The sequence below is a fragment of the Galeopterus variegatus genome, unplaced genomic scaffold (assembly GCF_000696425.1).
Source record: "Galeopterus variegatus unplaced genomic scaffold, G_variegatus-3.0.2 Scaffold109, whole genome shotgun sequence".
In the NCBI taxonomy this organism is placed as follows: Eukaryota; Metazoa; Chordata; class Mammalia; order Dermoptera; family Cynocephalidae; genus Galeopterus; species Galeopterus variegatus.
The window spans coordinates 914,084-929,440 of record NW_007726220.1 but is presented as its reverse complement, the minus strand read 5'-3'; the positions used below and the strand labels follow the sequence as shown (position 1 = coordinate 929,440).

Here is a 15,357-nt window from a genome sequence, read left to right as displayed (position 1 = left end):
CGCTGCCTGCGCGAGGCCTGCGCGCAGCTCCCGGGGCCGCGGCCGCCGCCGCAGCTGCGGAGACTGCCCTTCGCGACGCTGGCGCTGGGTGACACGGCGGCGATGGACTCGTTCTACAACGCGGGTGAGCACGCGCGCTGGGGGCGGGGCTGAGAGCCTCGGGAGGGGCAAAGGGCGGGGCTCGGCGACTCCAGGGAGGGACCGAGATGGGTACTGAAGGCCTTGAGGTGGAGCCGCGAGGAAAGTGGGATTCAGGGGATCTGGTAGCGCGTCCGGGCTCGGGATAGGACTTAGGGATCCAGGCCCGGCTCCGGGATTCAGGGTTAGGGTTTAGTCGCCCTTCAGTTGGGGCCGTGCCTCGAGGGCGGGACTAGGACTGGGGCGGGGCAGGACTGTGGCATCTCGGGGGTGGGGTTGGAGAACTTAGCCTCGGGATGATCCCGCCGAGCTCCTGAGAGCAGATCCCGGGAGCGGAGCTAGGACTAGTGATGGAGGCCGTACCTGGGGGGCTGGAGTTCAGGGGTCCTAGCGTTCTGCTTCCGAGGATCGGACTAGAGACTCAGAAAAGGCAGCGAAGGGACCCAACGGGACTGGATTCTGGGCGAGGGAGCTTAGGTTAGGAGGCTCCAGCAGCCGAGAGAATGGGCGGGGCAGGGGCGGGGCAGGATGGCCGGGGCGGGGCCAGCAGGCGGCTATTCCCGCGCGGGTCCCCCCTCCCTCCCGCCGACCCGGATGCCCCGCTCCCGATACGTATTTGTTCAACCAAGAGTCCCGGAACGGTGCTTCCTGGATGTCCATGAAATCGCAGCCTAAAAATAAAGGCCACGACCACGAGGACAAAGGGACACACAGAGTCATCGACAGACTCACAAATTGCATACATGTTGACTCGCACAGATCATTGCAGACCCTGTCATACATAGAGATACAGTTGGACGCAGTAAGCTCTGCACACACACATGCACACACACACAGACACAGGCACGGCCTTATCTACACACACTGATGGTGCCGGCCCCTTTCAAGAGGCTGAGTTGAGGACCTAGGGGAGGGGACTTCTGTGTTTGCACAACCTCTGGCTCCCAAATGGTCTGGAACAGGCTCTGAGCTGGTCACAACTCCTCTCCCCCATGCCTGGTGCTCACAGGCAGATGAAGGTCCTAGCCCAGTGAGCCCGACTCCTCTCCTGCAACGCCACAGATATCAGTTCTGTGAAAGTGCTGGAGGGATCCTAAAAGGAAGGAACTGAGTCCCAAAGCAGAATTGGACCATGCTTGAGACCCACAGCAAGGCAGGCTGAGCCAACATGGATCCCCAGGCTCCTTCCCCTCAATCTGGGGTTCAGGGCTCAGAGCCTCCACCTCTGTGCCCACAGACGTGGTGGTGCTGGAGGTGAACAGCTCCCTGGCACAGCCCTCCCTGTTCTACCACCTCGGTGTGCGTGAGAGCTTCAGCATGACCAACAACGTGCTCCTTTGCTCCCAGGCCGACCTCCCTGACCTGCAGGCCCTGCGAGTAGGTGGCCAGGTGGCTGGTGGGGGCAGGCTGGGGGTTAGGGCAGGGCCTACCCAGAACACCAGTATCTGACTGTCCGCCTCCTGCAGGAGGATGTTTTCCAGAAGAACTCGGTGAGCAGAATCCACCCCTCATGCCAATGTGCTGTTTGACCTCCACTAATCTTCCTGGCCTCCTCGGTCACCTTTGACCTCCCTAATGCCCCCTGACATCCATTTGACCCTTGTTCCCTTTTGCCCCCTTTCATGAAGTATGCCCCTTCCTGCTATTCTAATCCCCACTGGTGCCGACCTTTGACCCCCTCGCTGCCCCTCTCTAACCCTATGCAGCTCTGACCCCCACTGATTCCTGCCTCCCTCTCACCAGGATTGCGTTGGCAGCTACACACTGATCCCCTATGTGGTGACGGCCACTGGCCGAGTGCTGTGTGGTGATGCAGGCCTCCTGCGGGGCCTGGCTGATGGGCTAGTGCAGGCTGGGGTGGGCACTGAGGCCCTGCTCACCCCCCTGGTGAGCCGGCTCACCCGCCTGCTGGAGGCCACACCCACGGACTCTTGGTAATGGGGACCTCCAGGGAGGGTGCAGCAGGAGGAAGCTGGTAAGGGGACAGTGGGCTGGGGCTGAGGGACAGGCCCCACCACTCTGTCTCCCTCCCCTGTCCTGGGCATCAGTGGCTATTTCCGGGAGACCATTCGGCAGGATATCCGGCAGGCCCGGGAGCGGTTCAGTGGGCAGCAGCTGCGGCAGGAGCTGGCCCGCCTGCAGCGGAGACTGGACAGCGTGGAGCTGCTGAGCCCCGACATCATCATGAACCTGCTAATCTCCTACCGTGATGTGCAGGTGAGTGGCGTTCCAAGAGACAGTCGGGCCATGGGCATTTGATGTCAGACAAACCCGAGTTTGGCTCCTGGCTGTCCCACTTGCTCACTGGTGGCTTTGAACAAATTACCTAACCTCTCTGAACCTTGGTTTCCTCATTTGTAATAGGGGATGGTCTTGTCACTGCCTTCCGGGGCAGTTGCAAGGTTGGGAGCCCCAGCAGGGCACACAGTGGGTTCTCCCTGTAGATGTGGTGTCTGCTGTAGCTGCAAAGCAGACAATGGTGGGTGGGAAGATGGGATGTCAGGGGTGGGATGGGACCCTGGCACAAGGTTTTCCTCAGAGTCCTGGGGCTGTCATGCCAGTGCTTGCTGTTTCCCTGTGCAGGACTACTCGGCCATCATTGAGCTGGTGGAGACGCTGCAAGCCTTGCCCACCTGTGATGTGGCTGAGCAGCATAACGTCTGCTTCCACTACACATTTGCCCTCAACCGGTGAGTGGCAGAGCAAGGCTTAGGTCATGGCCACATGGAGGTATCTGCTGTGTGGTGGTCTTTGCTGCCTGGGGTCACTGCTGTTAGGAAATTTGCTGACCAGGACTACTGATGTCAAAAGATCCCTATTGGGGCCGGCCTGTGGCTCACTCGGGAGAGTGTGGTGCTGATAACACCAAGGCCACGTGTTCGGATCCCATAAAAGGATGGCCGGTTGCTCACTGAGTGAGCGTGGTGCTGACAACACCAAGTCAAGGGTTAAGATCCCCTTACCGGTCATCTTTTTTTTAAAAAAAAAAAAAGATCCCTGTTGTTCTGGATTACTACAGCCTCATTGGGGGAAGGGGACGTGGTGCTGCCCTTGGTGTGGTCACAGCTGTCCAAGGTCACTACTCCTTAGAGTCATTGCAGCTAGGAATCACTTCCATCTGAGGTCACTACCCCTAGAGCAGTCAGTGCTGACCAGGGTCACTGTCATTTGGGGGTCATTATCACCAGGATCTTGGAAGGGTCTTTGCTGCTCATGGTCTAAGGCCTAGAAAGAGGGGTCAAGGCCATCAGGCAGGTCCCCAGACTATTTTCCCCTTCCCCTAGGAGGAACAGACCTGGGGACCGGGAGAAGGCACTGGCTGTGCTACTGCCACTGGTACAGTCTGAGGGCTCTGTGGCACCTGATCTATACTGCATGTGTGGCCGTGTCTACAAGGACATGTTCTTCAGCTCTGGTTTCCAGGATGCTGAGTACCGGGAAGAAGCCTACCACTGGTAAGGGGCACAGTGAGTGGATGGTGGGCTGAGCTAGTGGGATGAGAGATGGGGCTGTGGACATCAGTCCGGCTCTGTGTCCCTCCACCCCTACCCCAGGTATCGCAAAGCTTTTGATGTAGAGCCCAGCCTCCATTCAGGCATCAATGCAGCTGTGCTCCTCATTGCTGCTGGGCAGCACTTTGGGGACTCTGAGGAGCTCCGGTTAATAGGTGAGCCCAGATTCTGTCTCCCTATCCCCTCCCCCCACCAACAAAGGATCAGAGGCACCTGGGAAGAGAGCAGGGAGAGAGAAGGCTGGGCAGGAACTAGGACTGAGTTCATTTCTTTTTGGACTATTCTGCCTGTACCCACACCTGGGTCCTTATAGCTGTCCTGGACCCTCAGGAGCCTTGTAGCCCACAACTGTTCCCAAGCTCACACCTATGTTCATTACACACTGAATTCCACATATATGTATGCCCAGATCCTCGCCTGTGCCTGAGCTCCTACTCTTGCTCAAGATCTTGCCATGCCTAACTCTCTACCGTATCTATGTTCATTCCCACACTCACGCCCACACGAGTGGTGTGGCCCACACCTGGGACTTACCCACACCTGCACACTCACTGCAGTCCATGACCCTCCCCCCACCAGGCATGAAGCTGGGCTGCCTGCTGGCACGCAAAGGCTGCGTGGAGAAGATGCAGTATTACTGGGATGTAGGTTTCTACCTGGGAGCCCAAATCCTCACCAATGATTCCACCCAGGTGGCGCTGGCTGCAGAGCAGCTCTACAAGCTCAATGCCCCCATATGGTAGGTGATCCCCTCTGCATTCTTGGCCTGGGCCATCAGCTCCTGCACCCGTGTCCATTGGCACTCTAGCCTGGACCCAAGCCAGTGACCAGGATGCTTTTAGACCAGTGCCCGTGGCACCCAGTGTCCACGTTCTGGCTACATCCAAGCCAGTTTACTCTCCCTGGCAGTGCTGGCTATTGCCTGGGTTGAGCTGAGGACAAGCCTGTGCCTGCAGGTACCTGGTCTCCGTGATGGAAACCTTCCTGCTCTACCAGCACTTCCGACCCATGCCACAGCCCTCTGGAGGACCCCCATGCCACGCCCACTTCTGGCTCCACTTCTTGCTACAGTCCTGCCAGCCGCTCAAAAACGCCTCTCCCCAGGAGGTCCAGTGCTTGGTGAGGCCCATAGGAGTGGGGTCCCGGGAGAGGGGCAAGCTCCTTCTGACTGACCCCTCTCCTCCTCTGCCCGCAGGTGCTGGTCCTGGAGATGAACCAGGTGCTGCTGCCAGCGAGACTGGAGATTTGGGGTACAGACCCAGTGAGTGCAGTGACCCTGAGCCTGGTGGAGCCCGAGGCTCAGGTGAAGTCGCTACTGAGTCCCCCTACTCACCACTATGCACCTCTTCCGTCGAGCCTTTCTCCCACCGCAGACCCCTCTCCCGTCCCCAGCACGCCCCCATCAAGCCCCCTTTATTCTCGCAGGATGTTCCCTCCAGCTGGACCTTCCCAGTCACCTCCATCTGCGGCGTCAGGTGAGAGGCGGGACCTGGGGGCGACTCGGGTAGGGGCGGGGGAAGGGAGGGGACTCTGCCGATCCGGACTGGGCCTGGCGCTCACTGGGTTCTGGGTTCTTCATGCCTTCCCAGCGCCTCCAAGCGGGACGAGCGCTGCTGCTTCCTCTACGCGCTTCCCCCGGCTCAGGACGTCCAGTTGTGCTTCCCCAGCGTAGGGCACTGCCAGTGGTGCGAGCAGCCTCTTGGGGTCGGGGTACTCTGAGGGCCGGATGCCCGGGGGAGTGAGGGAAAGGAAGGGACGACGTCTCCCAGGTGCTCCCAGCATTGGAGGGGACGAGTTCCGTCCAAGATGCTCCTCCCGCTGGTCTGACCTACCCCGCCCTCAGGTTCTGCGGCCAGATCCAGGCTTTGGTGACGAATCCGGACTCCACGGCGCCGGCGGAGGAGGCAGAAGCCGTGGGGGAGGTGCTGGAGGTGAGGATGTGGGACCGGGAGCTCGAGGAGGTTGCGGGGCGGGGACCTGCTGAACCCCCGTCTCACCCCGCGCCCCGCAGTTTGATTACGAGTACACGGAGACGGGCGAGCGGCTGGTGCTGGGCAAGGGCACGTATGGGGTGGTGTACGCGGGCCGCGATCGGCACAGCAGGGTTCGCATCGCCATCAAGGAGATCCCGGAGCGGGACAGCAGGTGCGGAGAGCGCGGCCGCGCTGCGGGGCTGAAGGCTACAGAGGGCCGGGTGGGCGGGGCCGCGAGCCTGTAGGCTCCTGTGGGCGGGGAGAAGGGCGGGGCCTAGTGGTTGGTGCCGAGTGGGCGGGCCCGTAAGACCCGGGGGTCTGAGCCCTGTGGACTGGGCTCCCTGGGCCGAGCAGCAGGGACTGTGCGAGCGGGGCTAACATCTGGAGGGACCTCTGGGCGGGGTGGTTAGGCTGTGGAAGGCCGGAGAGCTGCTTGCAGGCGGGCCTGATCTGGAGGGCGCGGCCTCGCTGGTGTTGGATGGGGTGAGCGTCTCTGCCCCAAGCTGTCCCATTCTTTTCTCTCCTAACTCTCCCCAGGTTCTCCCAGCCCCTGCACGAAGAGATCGCTCTTCACAAACGCCTGCGCCACAAGAACATTGTGCGCTATCTGGGCTCAGCTAGCCAGGACGGCTACCTTAAGATCTTCATGGAGGAAGTGCCTGGAGGTACCTGGCTTATGTGGGATGGGAATGAAACCAGAGGTGTGGGGCATGCGGAGGGAGGGAGGCAGGCGTGCAGAACCCTAGGGGGAAATGAACCCGAGCGTGTGTGGGTGGTGTAGCCCATAATTAGCTGATGGAGTGGGGTTGGGTGATGGATTCTGGGACATGGCATGGGTGTGTCTGGGCCTTGAGCAGATATGTGGGCCAGAGTAAGTGGGTGCCAATGATGAACTTGGACTTATCTGCCCAGGCAGCCTGTCCTCCCTGCTGCGGTCAGTGTGGGGACCCCTGAAGGACAATGAGAGCACCATCAGTTTCTACACCCGCCAGATCCTGCAGGGACTCAGCTACCTGCATGACAACCACATTGTGCACCGGGACATCAAAGTAAGCCCTGTGGCTGGCCTGCCCTGGCCTGCTGGGAGAGGGAGAAGAAAGAGACATAAATGGTCCCAGACAGAGGCTGCCAGTTTGGATTAAGAGGGCAGACCCTTTGCAAAGGGTAGAGAATTCATCAGAGAGGTTCCTTAGAGAAGGAGAGGAGAAGTTCAAATCTGAAGCCAAACTAGATGCCAGCTCCCAGAGGGGCATATAAGTGGACAGCAGGGGGAGGGTATTGATACAGGAAGTACCAGGCTGGGATCCCAGGAGATGGGGTCCCAGGATAAAGGTCCAGTTCTGGTTTGGGGGCCAAGCTTAGTGTCCACTGAGCACCATGTCCACTTGAATCAGGGGGACAATGTGCTGATCAACACCTTCAGTGGGCTGCTCAAGATTTCTGATTTTGGAACCTCCAAGCGGCTGGCGGGCATCACACCCTGCACTGAGACCTTTACAGGTAACAGGGTGTAGGGTGGTGAGTGACATGGGGAGGAAGAACACTTGGAACCTTCCATGGAACGGGGTTTCTCCTGGGCATGGAATTAGAGTCCTAATGGGGGATAGAATCCAGGGCAGGTGATTGGGCCAGGGGTTACGTGATGGAATCTAGAATTAGAGCTTAGATAACTGATCAAATTGAGTTTAAACCTGAAATGGAGTCCAGGAGTGTTGATGCAGGTCAAGGTGGATGTTGGAGGATGAAGTGGGTGATAAGAGTTCAGGGGGATGATGCCATCCGGGATATATGATGGAACCCTACTGTGAGTGATGGAGTCTGTGAATGTGATGGAGCCTAGGTGAGTGATGGAAGCCTTGGCAGGTGATACAGCCTAGGGTGGGTGATGAAACTCAAGATGGATGTTTGATGGCCAGGTAAGGTGATGAGATCTATTTTGATGATAGGGTCAGTGTGGGTGCAGGTGGCCAGAGGATGATGGAGTCATCCCCCACCCCACCCCCCACAACCCCATGCTAAAGCCTAAATGGACATTGTTGCTCCTGTTTCTGTCCTAGGGACCCTGCAGTATATGGCCCCAGAAATCATTGATCAGGGACCACGAGGGTATGGGAAGGCGGCTGACATCTGGTCACTGGGCTGCACTGTAATTGAGATGGCCACAGGTCGCCCACCCTTCCATGAACTAGGGAGCCCGCAGGCTGCCATGTTTCAGGTGAGCCCCCTCAGGGCTTGGCCTATGGAGGTGGGATGGGGCCAGACTGCGTCTTGAACACCTCTAAACTTGGCCCTTGTTTGCCCTCCTTTCCACCACCCCCCAGGTGGGCATGTACAAGGTTCATCCACCAATGCCCAGTTCTCTGTCAGCTGAGGCCCAAGCCTTCCTCCTCCGAACTTTTGAGCCAGACCCTCACCTCCGAGCCAGTGCCCAAGCACTACTGGGGGACCCCTTCCTGCAGCGTGGGAAGAGGAGCTGCAGCCCTGGCTCCCCCCAACATGCTCCACCACAGCCCTCAGGTGATAGGCGGGTGGAGGGAGTGGGCACCCTGGAGGGCAGAGGAGCCACGGAGGTGTGAGGGCTGAGGAGTGCCCAGCTGACAGCCTTGTCCCTCCCTCAGATGCCCCTTCAGCCAGTCCCACTCCTTCAGCTGACTCAACCACCCAGTCCCAGACATTTCCACGTCCTCAGGCACCCTCCCAGCACCCACCCAGCACCCCGAAGCGCTGCCTCAGCTATGGGGGCACCAGCCAGCTCCGGTGAGAGCCTAAGGTCCTGGGGTGGGTTCCCTTTGCCTGGTTTTGCCTTTGTACTCCCTCCAGGAAAAAACACTCTTTGGGTGCCTGGGCACCTTGACCACTGGCAAGGATGGCATTGGTGCCTACCTGTGCCCTGTCCCAGGTGCTCTAACTTGTTTTCGTTGTGCCCCCTCGGTCCTGCATTTATCTCTTTTTATCCTGTGAAGTAGGCATAAAAGTAAAAGAGCCAAGATTCAAACCCTGCAGCAGGGGTGGCTGGACGGTGTTGCTGCCACTCTCCAACAGCCGTTCCCCATTGCGCCCAGGGTGCCCGAGGAGCCCGCGTCCCTGGAGGAGAATTCGGGGCTGAGCCTGTTGCACCAGGAGAGCAAGCGCCGGGCCATGCTGGCCGCGGTGCTGGAGCAGGAGCTGCCGGCGCTGGCGGAGAATCTGTGCCTGGAGCAGGAGCAGGAGCAGGTGGGCGGCCCGCCCCAGCGCCTCCTGGTGGTCCAGCATGAACAGGACTCCTGTTGATGGCCTTTGCCCAACCCTCTAGCCCCTTCGCAGCCTTCTCTTGGCTCGGGTGGGAACACCCGCTGACAACACCTCTCTTCGTTCTCAGGGTTCCCGTCTGGGTAGGAATCACGTAGAACAGCTGCTGCGCTGTCTCGGGGCGCACATCCACACTCCCAATCGCCGGCAGCTGGCCCAGGAGCTGCGGGCGCTGCAAGGGCAGCTACGGGCCCAGGGCCTTGGGCCTACACTTCTGCAAGGACCGCTCTTCGCCTTCCCAGATGCGGTGAGGGAGACTTCTCGCAGTTCAGGCTGCCCAATAACAGGTAGTGAGCTCCCTGTGCATGGGAATGTGCCAGGACTTGATGTTCCAAGATTCCCTGTCTTCTCCGTGAAGAGCGGGCAGTCAGGAAAGGGACGTCTGCCCAGGCCTTGACCCGAAGCCTGCCTATTTGTCTCTGGTGGAAGACTTTCTAAGCCCTTGCAACTCAAGCCTCACCTCTTTTTGAGACTCAACAGTCTCCCTGCGCCCTCCCTCTCTCTCCAGGTGAAGCAGATCCTCCGCAGGCGCCAGATCCGCCCACACTGGATGTTTGTGCTGGACTCGCTGCTCAGCCGCGCTGTACGAGCAGCCCTGGCTGTGCTAGGACAGGGTAGGAGGGAGAGCGGAGCCCGCCTGCCTGCCAGCGAAGGTGTGGCCCTCGGGGGGCGTGGCCGGTGGGGGCACGGACGGGGCGGGAAGGAGCAAGGGCGGAGTGACTGAACAGACATCTCCCAGACTGGCACCCGGCGCCCTTGGCCCGCCCTCCCCCTCCGGTGTCTGGGGGCCCCAAACGGGCGTACTCGCCCTGCCTGAGCTCACGCCACTCGGATTGGCAGAGGTGAAGGACGCAGTCTCATCGAAGTCGGAGGAGCTGAGTAAAGAAGGGGAGGCCCAGCAGAGGCAGCAGGAGACCCCCGTCCACAGGAGCCCGCTCCTGGTGGAACCCGAGCAGGGCCCCCCACCTCTGACGGTGCAGCTGGGCCTCTTGCGAGCAGAGACTGATAGGTGAAGCCCCTCGGAATCATCCATAGCCTCTACACGGGCTTCAACCCACTCCCCACTCACCACTTCATTCTATTGTCGTGCCCTACCCCAGGCTTCGTGATGTCCTAGCTGGGAAGGAACGGGAGTGCCAGGCCCTGGTGCAACAGGCTCTTCGGCGGGTGAATGAGGAATCCAGGACCTGTGCCCTGGCCCCTGAGACCCCAGGTGATGGGACCTGGCTGGAGAACACTAGTGGTGGGTGTGAAGCAGCTTCTAGCAGGACACCCTCCAACACTCCACCCCCCTCATCACCTGACTTCTCCTTGACAGCTGCTCTCCCAGAGGACCAGGCCCTGGTGCAGTGGCTGCAGGAACTGAGGGTGGATTCAGGCACCATCCGAATGGTGAGGGGAGAGTGTTGCTATCCCTGACCCTCCCCAACCAAAGACTCCATCTTTGCCCATCTTTTAGCTCTTCTCACCTTTTCCTTGGATGCAGAGAATCTCAATAATTGAAGAGCACTCAGTATAGCCCTCCCATTGTACAGATGATGAAACTGAGGCCCACAAAGGGGTGTGATCTGCCTCAGCATTTTGGTAGTAGAACGGAGCTAGTACCTGGGTTTCTGCACACATCTTCCTGTAATTTTCTTTCCGTTTCTGTGGGTCTTCATCTACAACCAGCTGCTGAACCACAGCTTCACTCTCCAAGCCCTGCTCAATTGTGCTACCCAAGATGATCTCACCTACACCCGCATCAGGTACATCCTGGGCCCTCCAGGTACATCCTGGGCCCTCCTGGGCAATACTTATTGCCTCATGCTGGCCAGATCCTGATGCCCCAACTGCAGGTCTGCCTAGATTCCTCCCTGGAAAACACAGGGGCACAAGGGTCTCCTGGGGACACAGGGGGCATGGGACAGACAGTGGGTAGAGAGACAGCCCAGGGCCTTCTTCTGGCTGAGCCACATTGAGCCCACTACCCCCAGGGGAGGGATGGTGTGCCGCATCTGGAGAGCCATCTTGGCACAACGAGCAGGATCCATGCCAGTTACTCCTGGACCCTGGGAGGCTGAATGAGGGCATCAAAAGCAGGACAGACCCAAGGATGGATGAATGGAGAAGACAAAATCAGGTTCTGACACAACTGCCCCAGGACCCAGGGGAAAATGGAAAAGGCCAGACAGATGGGGGGCCAGGGTAAGGCCCAGGCCTAGTCACAGTGGGGGGAATCAACCACAGATGTGCCCGAGCACACCAGACAACACCAGATTATTAAACAGAGCACTTTTGTATACTTGGCAACTTTGGAGGTTTGTGTGTGGCGGGGAGTGTATCCTGGGAACAGCCCCCTGGGGTCTTTGTGTCAGAGTCTGAAATTCCTTAATCTGGCCCCTTTCACTTTCCTGGCTCTTTCCTGCTGTCACCTTACCTCCCCTTCTCCCAGCAGACATCAGCCCCTCATCACTCTTAGAATAGACTTTATTGACTGTAGCCAAGGGCAGGCCCTGAGATGGGGGTCCAGAGAGAGGGGTTGGGTAGGTTTACGTCCTGGGAACCAGGTTGGTTCTGAGGGGCAGACGACCATCCACCCACTCGCAGGGCTGCTCCAGAAGCATCTCCCACAGCCGCTTCTCCTCAGGTGTGGAATCCATCCAGGGCACCTGGAGCCCATAGCTGCTGCCTGGATGTGGGCGGGCAGGGTGGAGGACATGGTCATGTTTGACACCTCAGGTTCCAAGAAACACCTGCCTGGTCCCAGACTATGCACTGTGCCTGGTCACCCCAATTCAAAGCTCTGGAAAAGGCAGAGAAGTGCCCAAGGCCATACATTGAACCCCTGCCTCCCAGTTATTGGCTCCACCCAGGACCCTGCCCTGCTTACCTGTGCCCAGGCTGAGGCGTGTGCCCCCCAGTTGACGGCTGGCCAGGGCCCCATGGTCCCAGAGGGAGAGCTCAGCACAGGCCTGGCGAAGGTCAGCAGGCCCAAAGCCATCATAAACCATGGTGTGGTTGAACACAGGGCTGAGGCTGCGACGTACCACCCTTGTACGTTGGCGGCTGGCCCGGCTGTCATCAGGCAGCACTGAGCTGTGAAGGAGGTGGGCTGGCATCAGGTGACCACCCCCCACTCTCCCTAGAGTCAATTAGTCACCAAGTCCTACCTATTCTCCCTCACATACGTCCATGTCCCCTGGCTCCTGCCTGAAACCTGGCCTCCAACCCTCATGGTCCTGGACCCTTTGCACCAGCCTCCTCTTGGGTCTGCTGCTTTTGAAAGGACAACTCCAGGGCTGGCTGGTTAGCTCGGTTGGTTAGAGTGCAGTATTAACAACACCAGGGTCAAGGGTTCGGACCCCTATACTGGGCAGCTGCCAAAGAAGAAAAAAGTTACAACTCCTCTTCACAGGACCCCAGAGAATGTCTCTGAAATGCAATTATGCTACTCCCTGATTCAATGACCTTCACTGGCTCCCTGTTGCTCCCTCACCCGCCCCCTATCAAGTACTTTCCAAAGTTTTCAAAGCCTTGGAACCCTTTCTGCAAAATAAAATAATGTTCAGAAGTACAGTACCTGAAAGAAAAACAGAATATCTCTGTTTGAATTAGGTTTGGGAATCCAGAGCCTGACTGGCCTACCTCCATTTCACTCCCTGAGGGTGAGGCAGCCTCTGGAGTCACCCTTAGAGGTGTCCTGGAAGCTTACTTTGAAAAGCAGTGAACCACACGTTCAGGGACCAGCCCCACAGCCTGGCCTTCCCAGTTCTCCATGGAGGGGCCCCTCCGGTTTCCCAGTCTCAGCCTCAGCTCTCCAGCAAGTCCTATAGGTGCCAGTCACCCTGAAATGTAGCTCCTCAAAGGTGTCCTCAACTTTCCTGACTCCAGGCCTTTGCTTAAGCTGTCCCCTTCACCTCTGCTTGATGGTCAAAGCCCAGGCTGGGTGATCACAGGTTGATAGTAGGGGTGTGGCAGAGGTGCCTCCACTGCAGGCAAAAGGAAGGGAAGCAGCGAGGTCCTGGTGCCCCTCACCATTGTATGTAAGTATCCAGGGATCCTGAGCGCAGCGGCACGAGGTCCTGAGCTTCCTTCACCCAGAAGTGCAGCTCCCCGCTCGGGGGCAGTCCCGCGCCTGCGGAGAGGCTCGGTTCAGGCCTGGCCCGCGGACGGAATCCACTCCCTCGCGGGACAGAGTCTCCCATGTCCCAGCCTGGCCTCTCGCGGGGCGGTCACTCACCCTCGGAGCCGGCGGGGACGTACTTGAGGGACAGGGAGAGAAGCCCGCGGCTGGGAAGCTCGTCGGGAGAGGGTGGGACCTGCGAGAGGTGGGCTCGTCAGGGGACTGGGGAAGGGTCTAAGGGACAGGGGCCACAAGGGGGAGGAGTCTCCAGATGCCAAGGGGGTGTGGTTAGCGGGAGAGGGCGGGGCCCCCAGAGAAGGGCCTCCCAACACCCCAGGGGCAGGGGCCGAGGCGGGCCAGGCCTTCGCCCGGGGCCGCACGGTAACGAGGACGAGGCGAGGCTGTGTCGAAGGCGGAGGCTGAGAGGGCTGCGGAAAGCCCGATGGGGTAAATGCGGGAGACGTGTGCCGCGGGGAGGGGGCCCGGCTGCCTCACCCGGGGATGCAGGGGGAGCCAGGCGGGCTCGGAGTCCCAGTTCCACGTGTCCAGGGGCACTTCGGCTTCGCCCAGAAAGATGTTGCGACCCAGGCTTTCGCGGTGCCACACGGACAGGCTCAGCACGCGGCCCCGGAGCTCGGCCTGCGGGACGGAGTACTGGGGACAGGAGCGTTAGTGAGCTAACGTTAGTGGGCACGGCTGTGGGCTCCGGCGTCGGTGCTGCCGGAGCGTTGGCGGGGGCTGGTCCTACCACGCTCCTCGCGGGATGGAATCCTGGGGAGTCCCGAGAGCACTGGTGGGCGTCTGCACCATCCCCACGTCCACCACGAGGCTGACACACTGCAGAACGCGTTAAGGGGGCCTCCCCGCCCGGGCAGTGATGAAAGTGACTGCCCCTGCTACCCCGCTCAGCAGGAAGGGTAGATGTTCATGAATGGGGACCGCCCCGTCGTCGCAGCCTCACCCGGAGAATCTCGTTGAAGACCGGGTTCAGATTCCGCTTCTTCACCGCCGTCTTGCGCTTGCTCTGCTTATCCGGAAGGAGGTAGGTTTTGACGTAGCTGGGGCGGGGGAGGTGAGGACCGGAGCTAAGCAGGGACGCCCCCCCCCCCGAGCCCTCGCCCCGTCCTGGGGCTCCCCCAGCCCCCACCTGGAACACAGCGTCCTACACGCCAGGCTTCGTGCTAGGAGCTTTTACAGGTAGCTTCTCACTCAAACCCCACGCCTCCCCATCACGTCCTAATGCCCATTTTAAAGATGAGGAAACTGAGGCCCAGCAAAGCTGAGCGGGGGGTTGGGCTGTGAGAATTTCCCTGGCGTCCCTGGCACCGCCCCGAGGGGAGGCCCCGTCGCCGGGCCGGGCACTCACGGGTCGGGGCTACGTGCGACTTGGGGCGGGAGCACCGCCTCCCTCCTCCTGAGGCCCCCTCCCTCGCCCCCTCACCGTGGAGGAGCTGAGGCTGGACACGGACGAGCTGCTGCTGAGCATGCGGTCGAGTGAGGGGCCGGGCCCCGGGGCCTCCTGCCCGTTCTCCAGGATCTCGGATGCCGCCTTGGTCTGGAGAGGGGCGAAGTGACGAGGGCGCCCCCTGTTTCCCCGCTCTGGGTCGCGGACGGCTGGCAGCCCTGGGCAAGTGCACTCCCCGCCGGAATCCGCTCCGGGTCTTGAGAGCAGCCGCCGGCCGCTCCCGCCTACCTGGGCCGGGGGGGGCTCTGGCTCCTTCTCTTCCCTGGACGCGGGCTCCAGCTCCGGGTCCGCCTCCTCGGCGCAGACCTGCACGCCCCCTTGGCCAGGGGCTGGGGTGGGGCACAGGCTTCTGAGCCATCCCCTGTCCTGCCCGCCCCTGAGTAAATTTGGAGGGACTGGTTTATAACCCTGGTGACCTGCATATTCAGGCCCCAGTACTGCCCTGGGTCGCCCATGGAGGCCACACACCCTCATTCTCCTAACACGGGAGGAGGAAGGTGAACACAGGTGGTCGAGGCTACTTAGCTGCTTCTGATCCCTGCAAGCTCTCTGTGCTCCCCAACACATGCTCCCACTCACTTTCCTGGGCCTGGGACTCATCCTCATGATCTGAAGCCTTCGGAGGGGCACATGGTGATGGGAAATCCTGTCCCTGAAAAAAGCAAGGGGTAGAGGTCACAGTGGGGGCTGGTGAAGAAGGGGTTAAAGGACATTCTGGGGTCCTAGGTCAGAGGCTCCAGTGGCTCCCCCAGTTTCAGACTGAGCTCGGCTCCCAGGTCAGGGCTGGGAGCAGCAGGACCAGTTGGGCCTGTACTGCACACCCCTTACACCTCAGGGCCTGCCCCACTTGACTCCAGCCTCCCACTGGCGCGGGGG

The 15,357-nt window shown here is 60.1% G+C and overlaps 2 protein-coding genes across 3 annotated transcripts in view; one reads left to right on the top strand and one right to left on the bottom strand.

Annotated features, from left to right (window-relative positions):
* The window catches only part of MAP3K6 (mitogen-activated protein kinase kinase kinase 6), an 11,841-nt gene extending 638 nt beyond the window's left edge, over positions 1 to 11,203 (top strand). The window contains exons 2-30 of one of the 2 annotated variants that reach the window (XM_008586315.1): positions 1 to 124; positions 1,376 to 1,515; positions 1,605 to 1,628; positions 1,882 to 2,072; positions 2,187 to 2,355; positions 2,722 to 2,828; positions 3,423 to 3,593; positions 3,693 to 3,805; positions 4,230 to 4,389; positions 4,607 to 4,769; positions 4,846 to 4,953; positions 5,076 to 5,125; positions 5,240 to 5,335; positions 5,494 to 5,581; positions 5,662 to 5,795; positions 6,161 to 6,288; positions 6,536 to 6,672; positions 7,018 to 7,123; positions 7,681 to 7,838; positions 7,945 to 8,140; positions 8,242 to 8,380; positions 8,686 to 8,836; positions 8,982 to 9,158; positions 9,420 to 9,525; positions 9,752 to 9,920; positions 10,012 to 10,124; positions 10,230 to 10,303; positions 10,583 to 10,659; positions 10,888 to 11,203. The exon at positions 1 to 124 is cut by the window's left edge and continues 46 nt beyond it. In XM_008586315.1, coding sequence (XP_008584537.1) covers positions 1 to 124; positions 1,376 to 1,515; positions 1,605 to 1,628; positions 1,882 to 2,072; positions 2,187 to 2,355; positions 2,722 to 2,828; positions 3,423 to 3,593; positions 3,693 to 3,805; positions 4,230 to 4,389; positions 4,607 to 4,769; positions 4,846 to 4,953; positions 5,076 to 5,125; positions 5,240 to 5,335; positions 5,494 to 5,581; positions 5,662 to 5,795; positions 6,161 to 6,288; positions 6,536 to 6,672; positions 7,018 to 7,123; positions 7,681 to 7,838; positions 7,945 to 8,140; positions 8,242 to 8,380; positions 8,686 to 8,836; positions 8,982 to 9,158; positions 9,420 to 9,525; positions 9,752 to 9,920; positions 10,012 to 10,124; positions 10,230 to 10,303; positions 10,583 to 10,659; positions 10,888 to 10,978 — 3,660 coding nt within the window. In that variant the 3' untranslated portion in view covers positions 10,979 to 11,203. The remainder of the gene's footprint in view (positions 125 to 1,375; positions 1,516 to 1,604; positions 1,629 to 1,881; positions 2,073 to 2,186; positions 2,356 to 2,721; positions 2,829 to 3,422; positions 3,594 to 3,692; positions 3,806 to 4,229; positions 4,390 to 4,606; positions 4,770 to 4,845; positions 4,954 to 5,075; positions 5,126 to 5,239; positions 5,336 to 5,493; positions 5,582 to 5,661; positions 5,796 to 6,160; positions 6,289 to 6,535; positions 6,673 to 7,017; positions 7,124 to 7,680; positions 7,839 to 7,944; positions 8,141 to 8,241; positions 8,381 to 8,685; positions 8,837 to 8,981; positions 9,159 to 9,419; positions 9,526 to 9,751; positions 9,921 to 10,011; positions 10,125 to 10,229; positions 10,304 to 10,582; positions 10,660 to 10,887) is intronic. The other variant, XM_008586323.1, reaches the window with a different exon arrangement.
* Positions 11,204 to 11,362: 159 nt separating this feature from the next.
* The window catches only part of SYTL1 (synaptotagmin-like 1), an 8,538-nt gene continuing 4,543 nt past the window's right edge, over positions 11,363 to 15,357 (bottom strand). The window contains exons 6-14 of the mRNA XM_008586436.1: positions 15,061 to 15,133; positions 14,710 to 14,810; positions 14,458 to 14,571; positions 13,978 to 14,163; positions 13,512 to 13,670; positions 13,134 to 13,212; positions 12,929 to 13,028; positions 11,784 to 11,989; positions 11,363 to 11,582 (exon numbers count right to left, since the gene is read on the bottom strand). Coding sequence (XP_008584658.1) covers positions 11,443 to 11,582; positions 11,784 to 11,989; positions 12,929 to 13,028; positions 13,134 to 13,212; positions 13,512 to 13,670; positions 13,978 to 14,163; positions 14,458 to 14,571; positions 14,710 to 14,810; positions 15,061 to 15,133 — 1,158 coding nt within the window. The 3' untranslated portion in view covers positions 11,363 to 11,442. The remainder of the gene's footprint in view (positions 11,583 to 11,783; positions 11,990 to 12,928; positions 13,029 to 13,133; positions 13,213 to 13,511; positions 13,671 to 13,977; positions 14,164 to 14,457; positions 14,572 to 14,709; positions 14,811 to 15,060; positions 15,134 to 15,357) is intronic.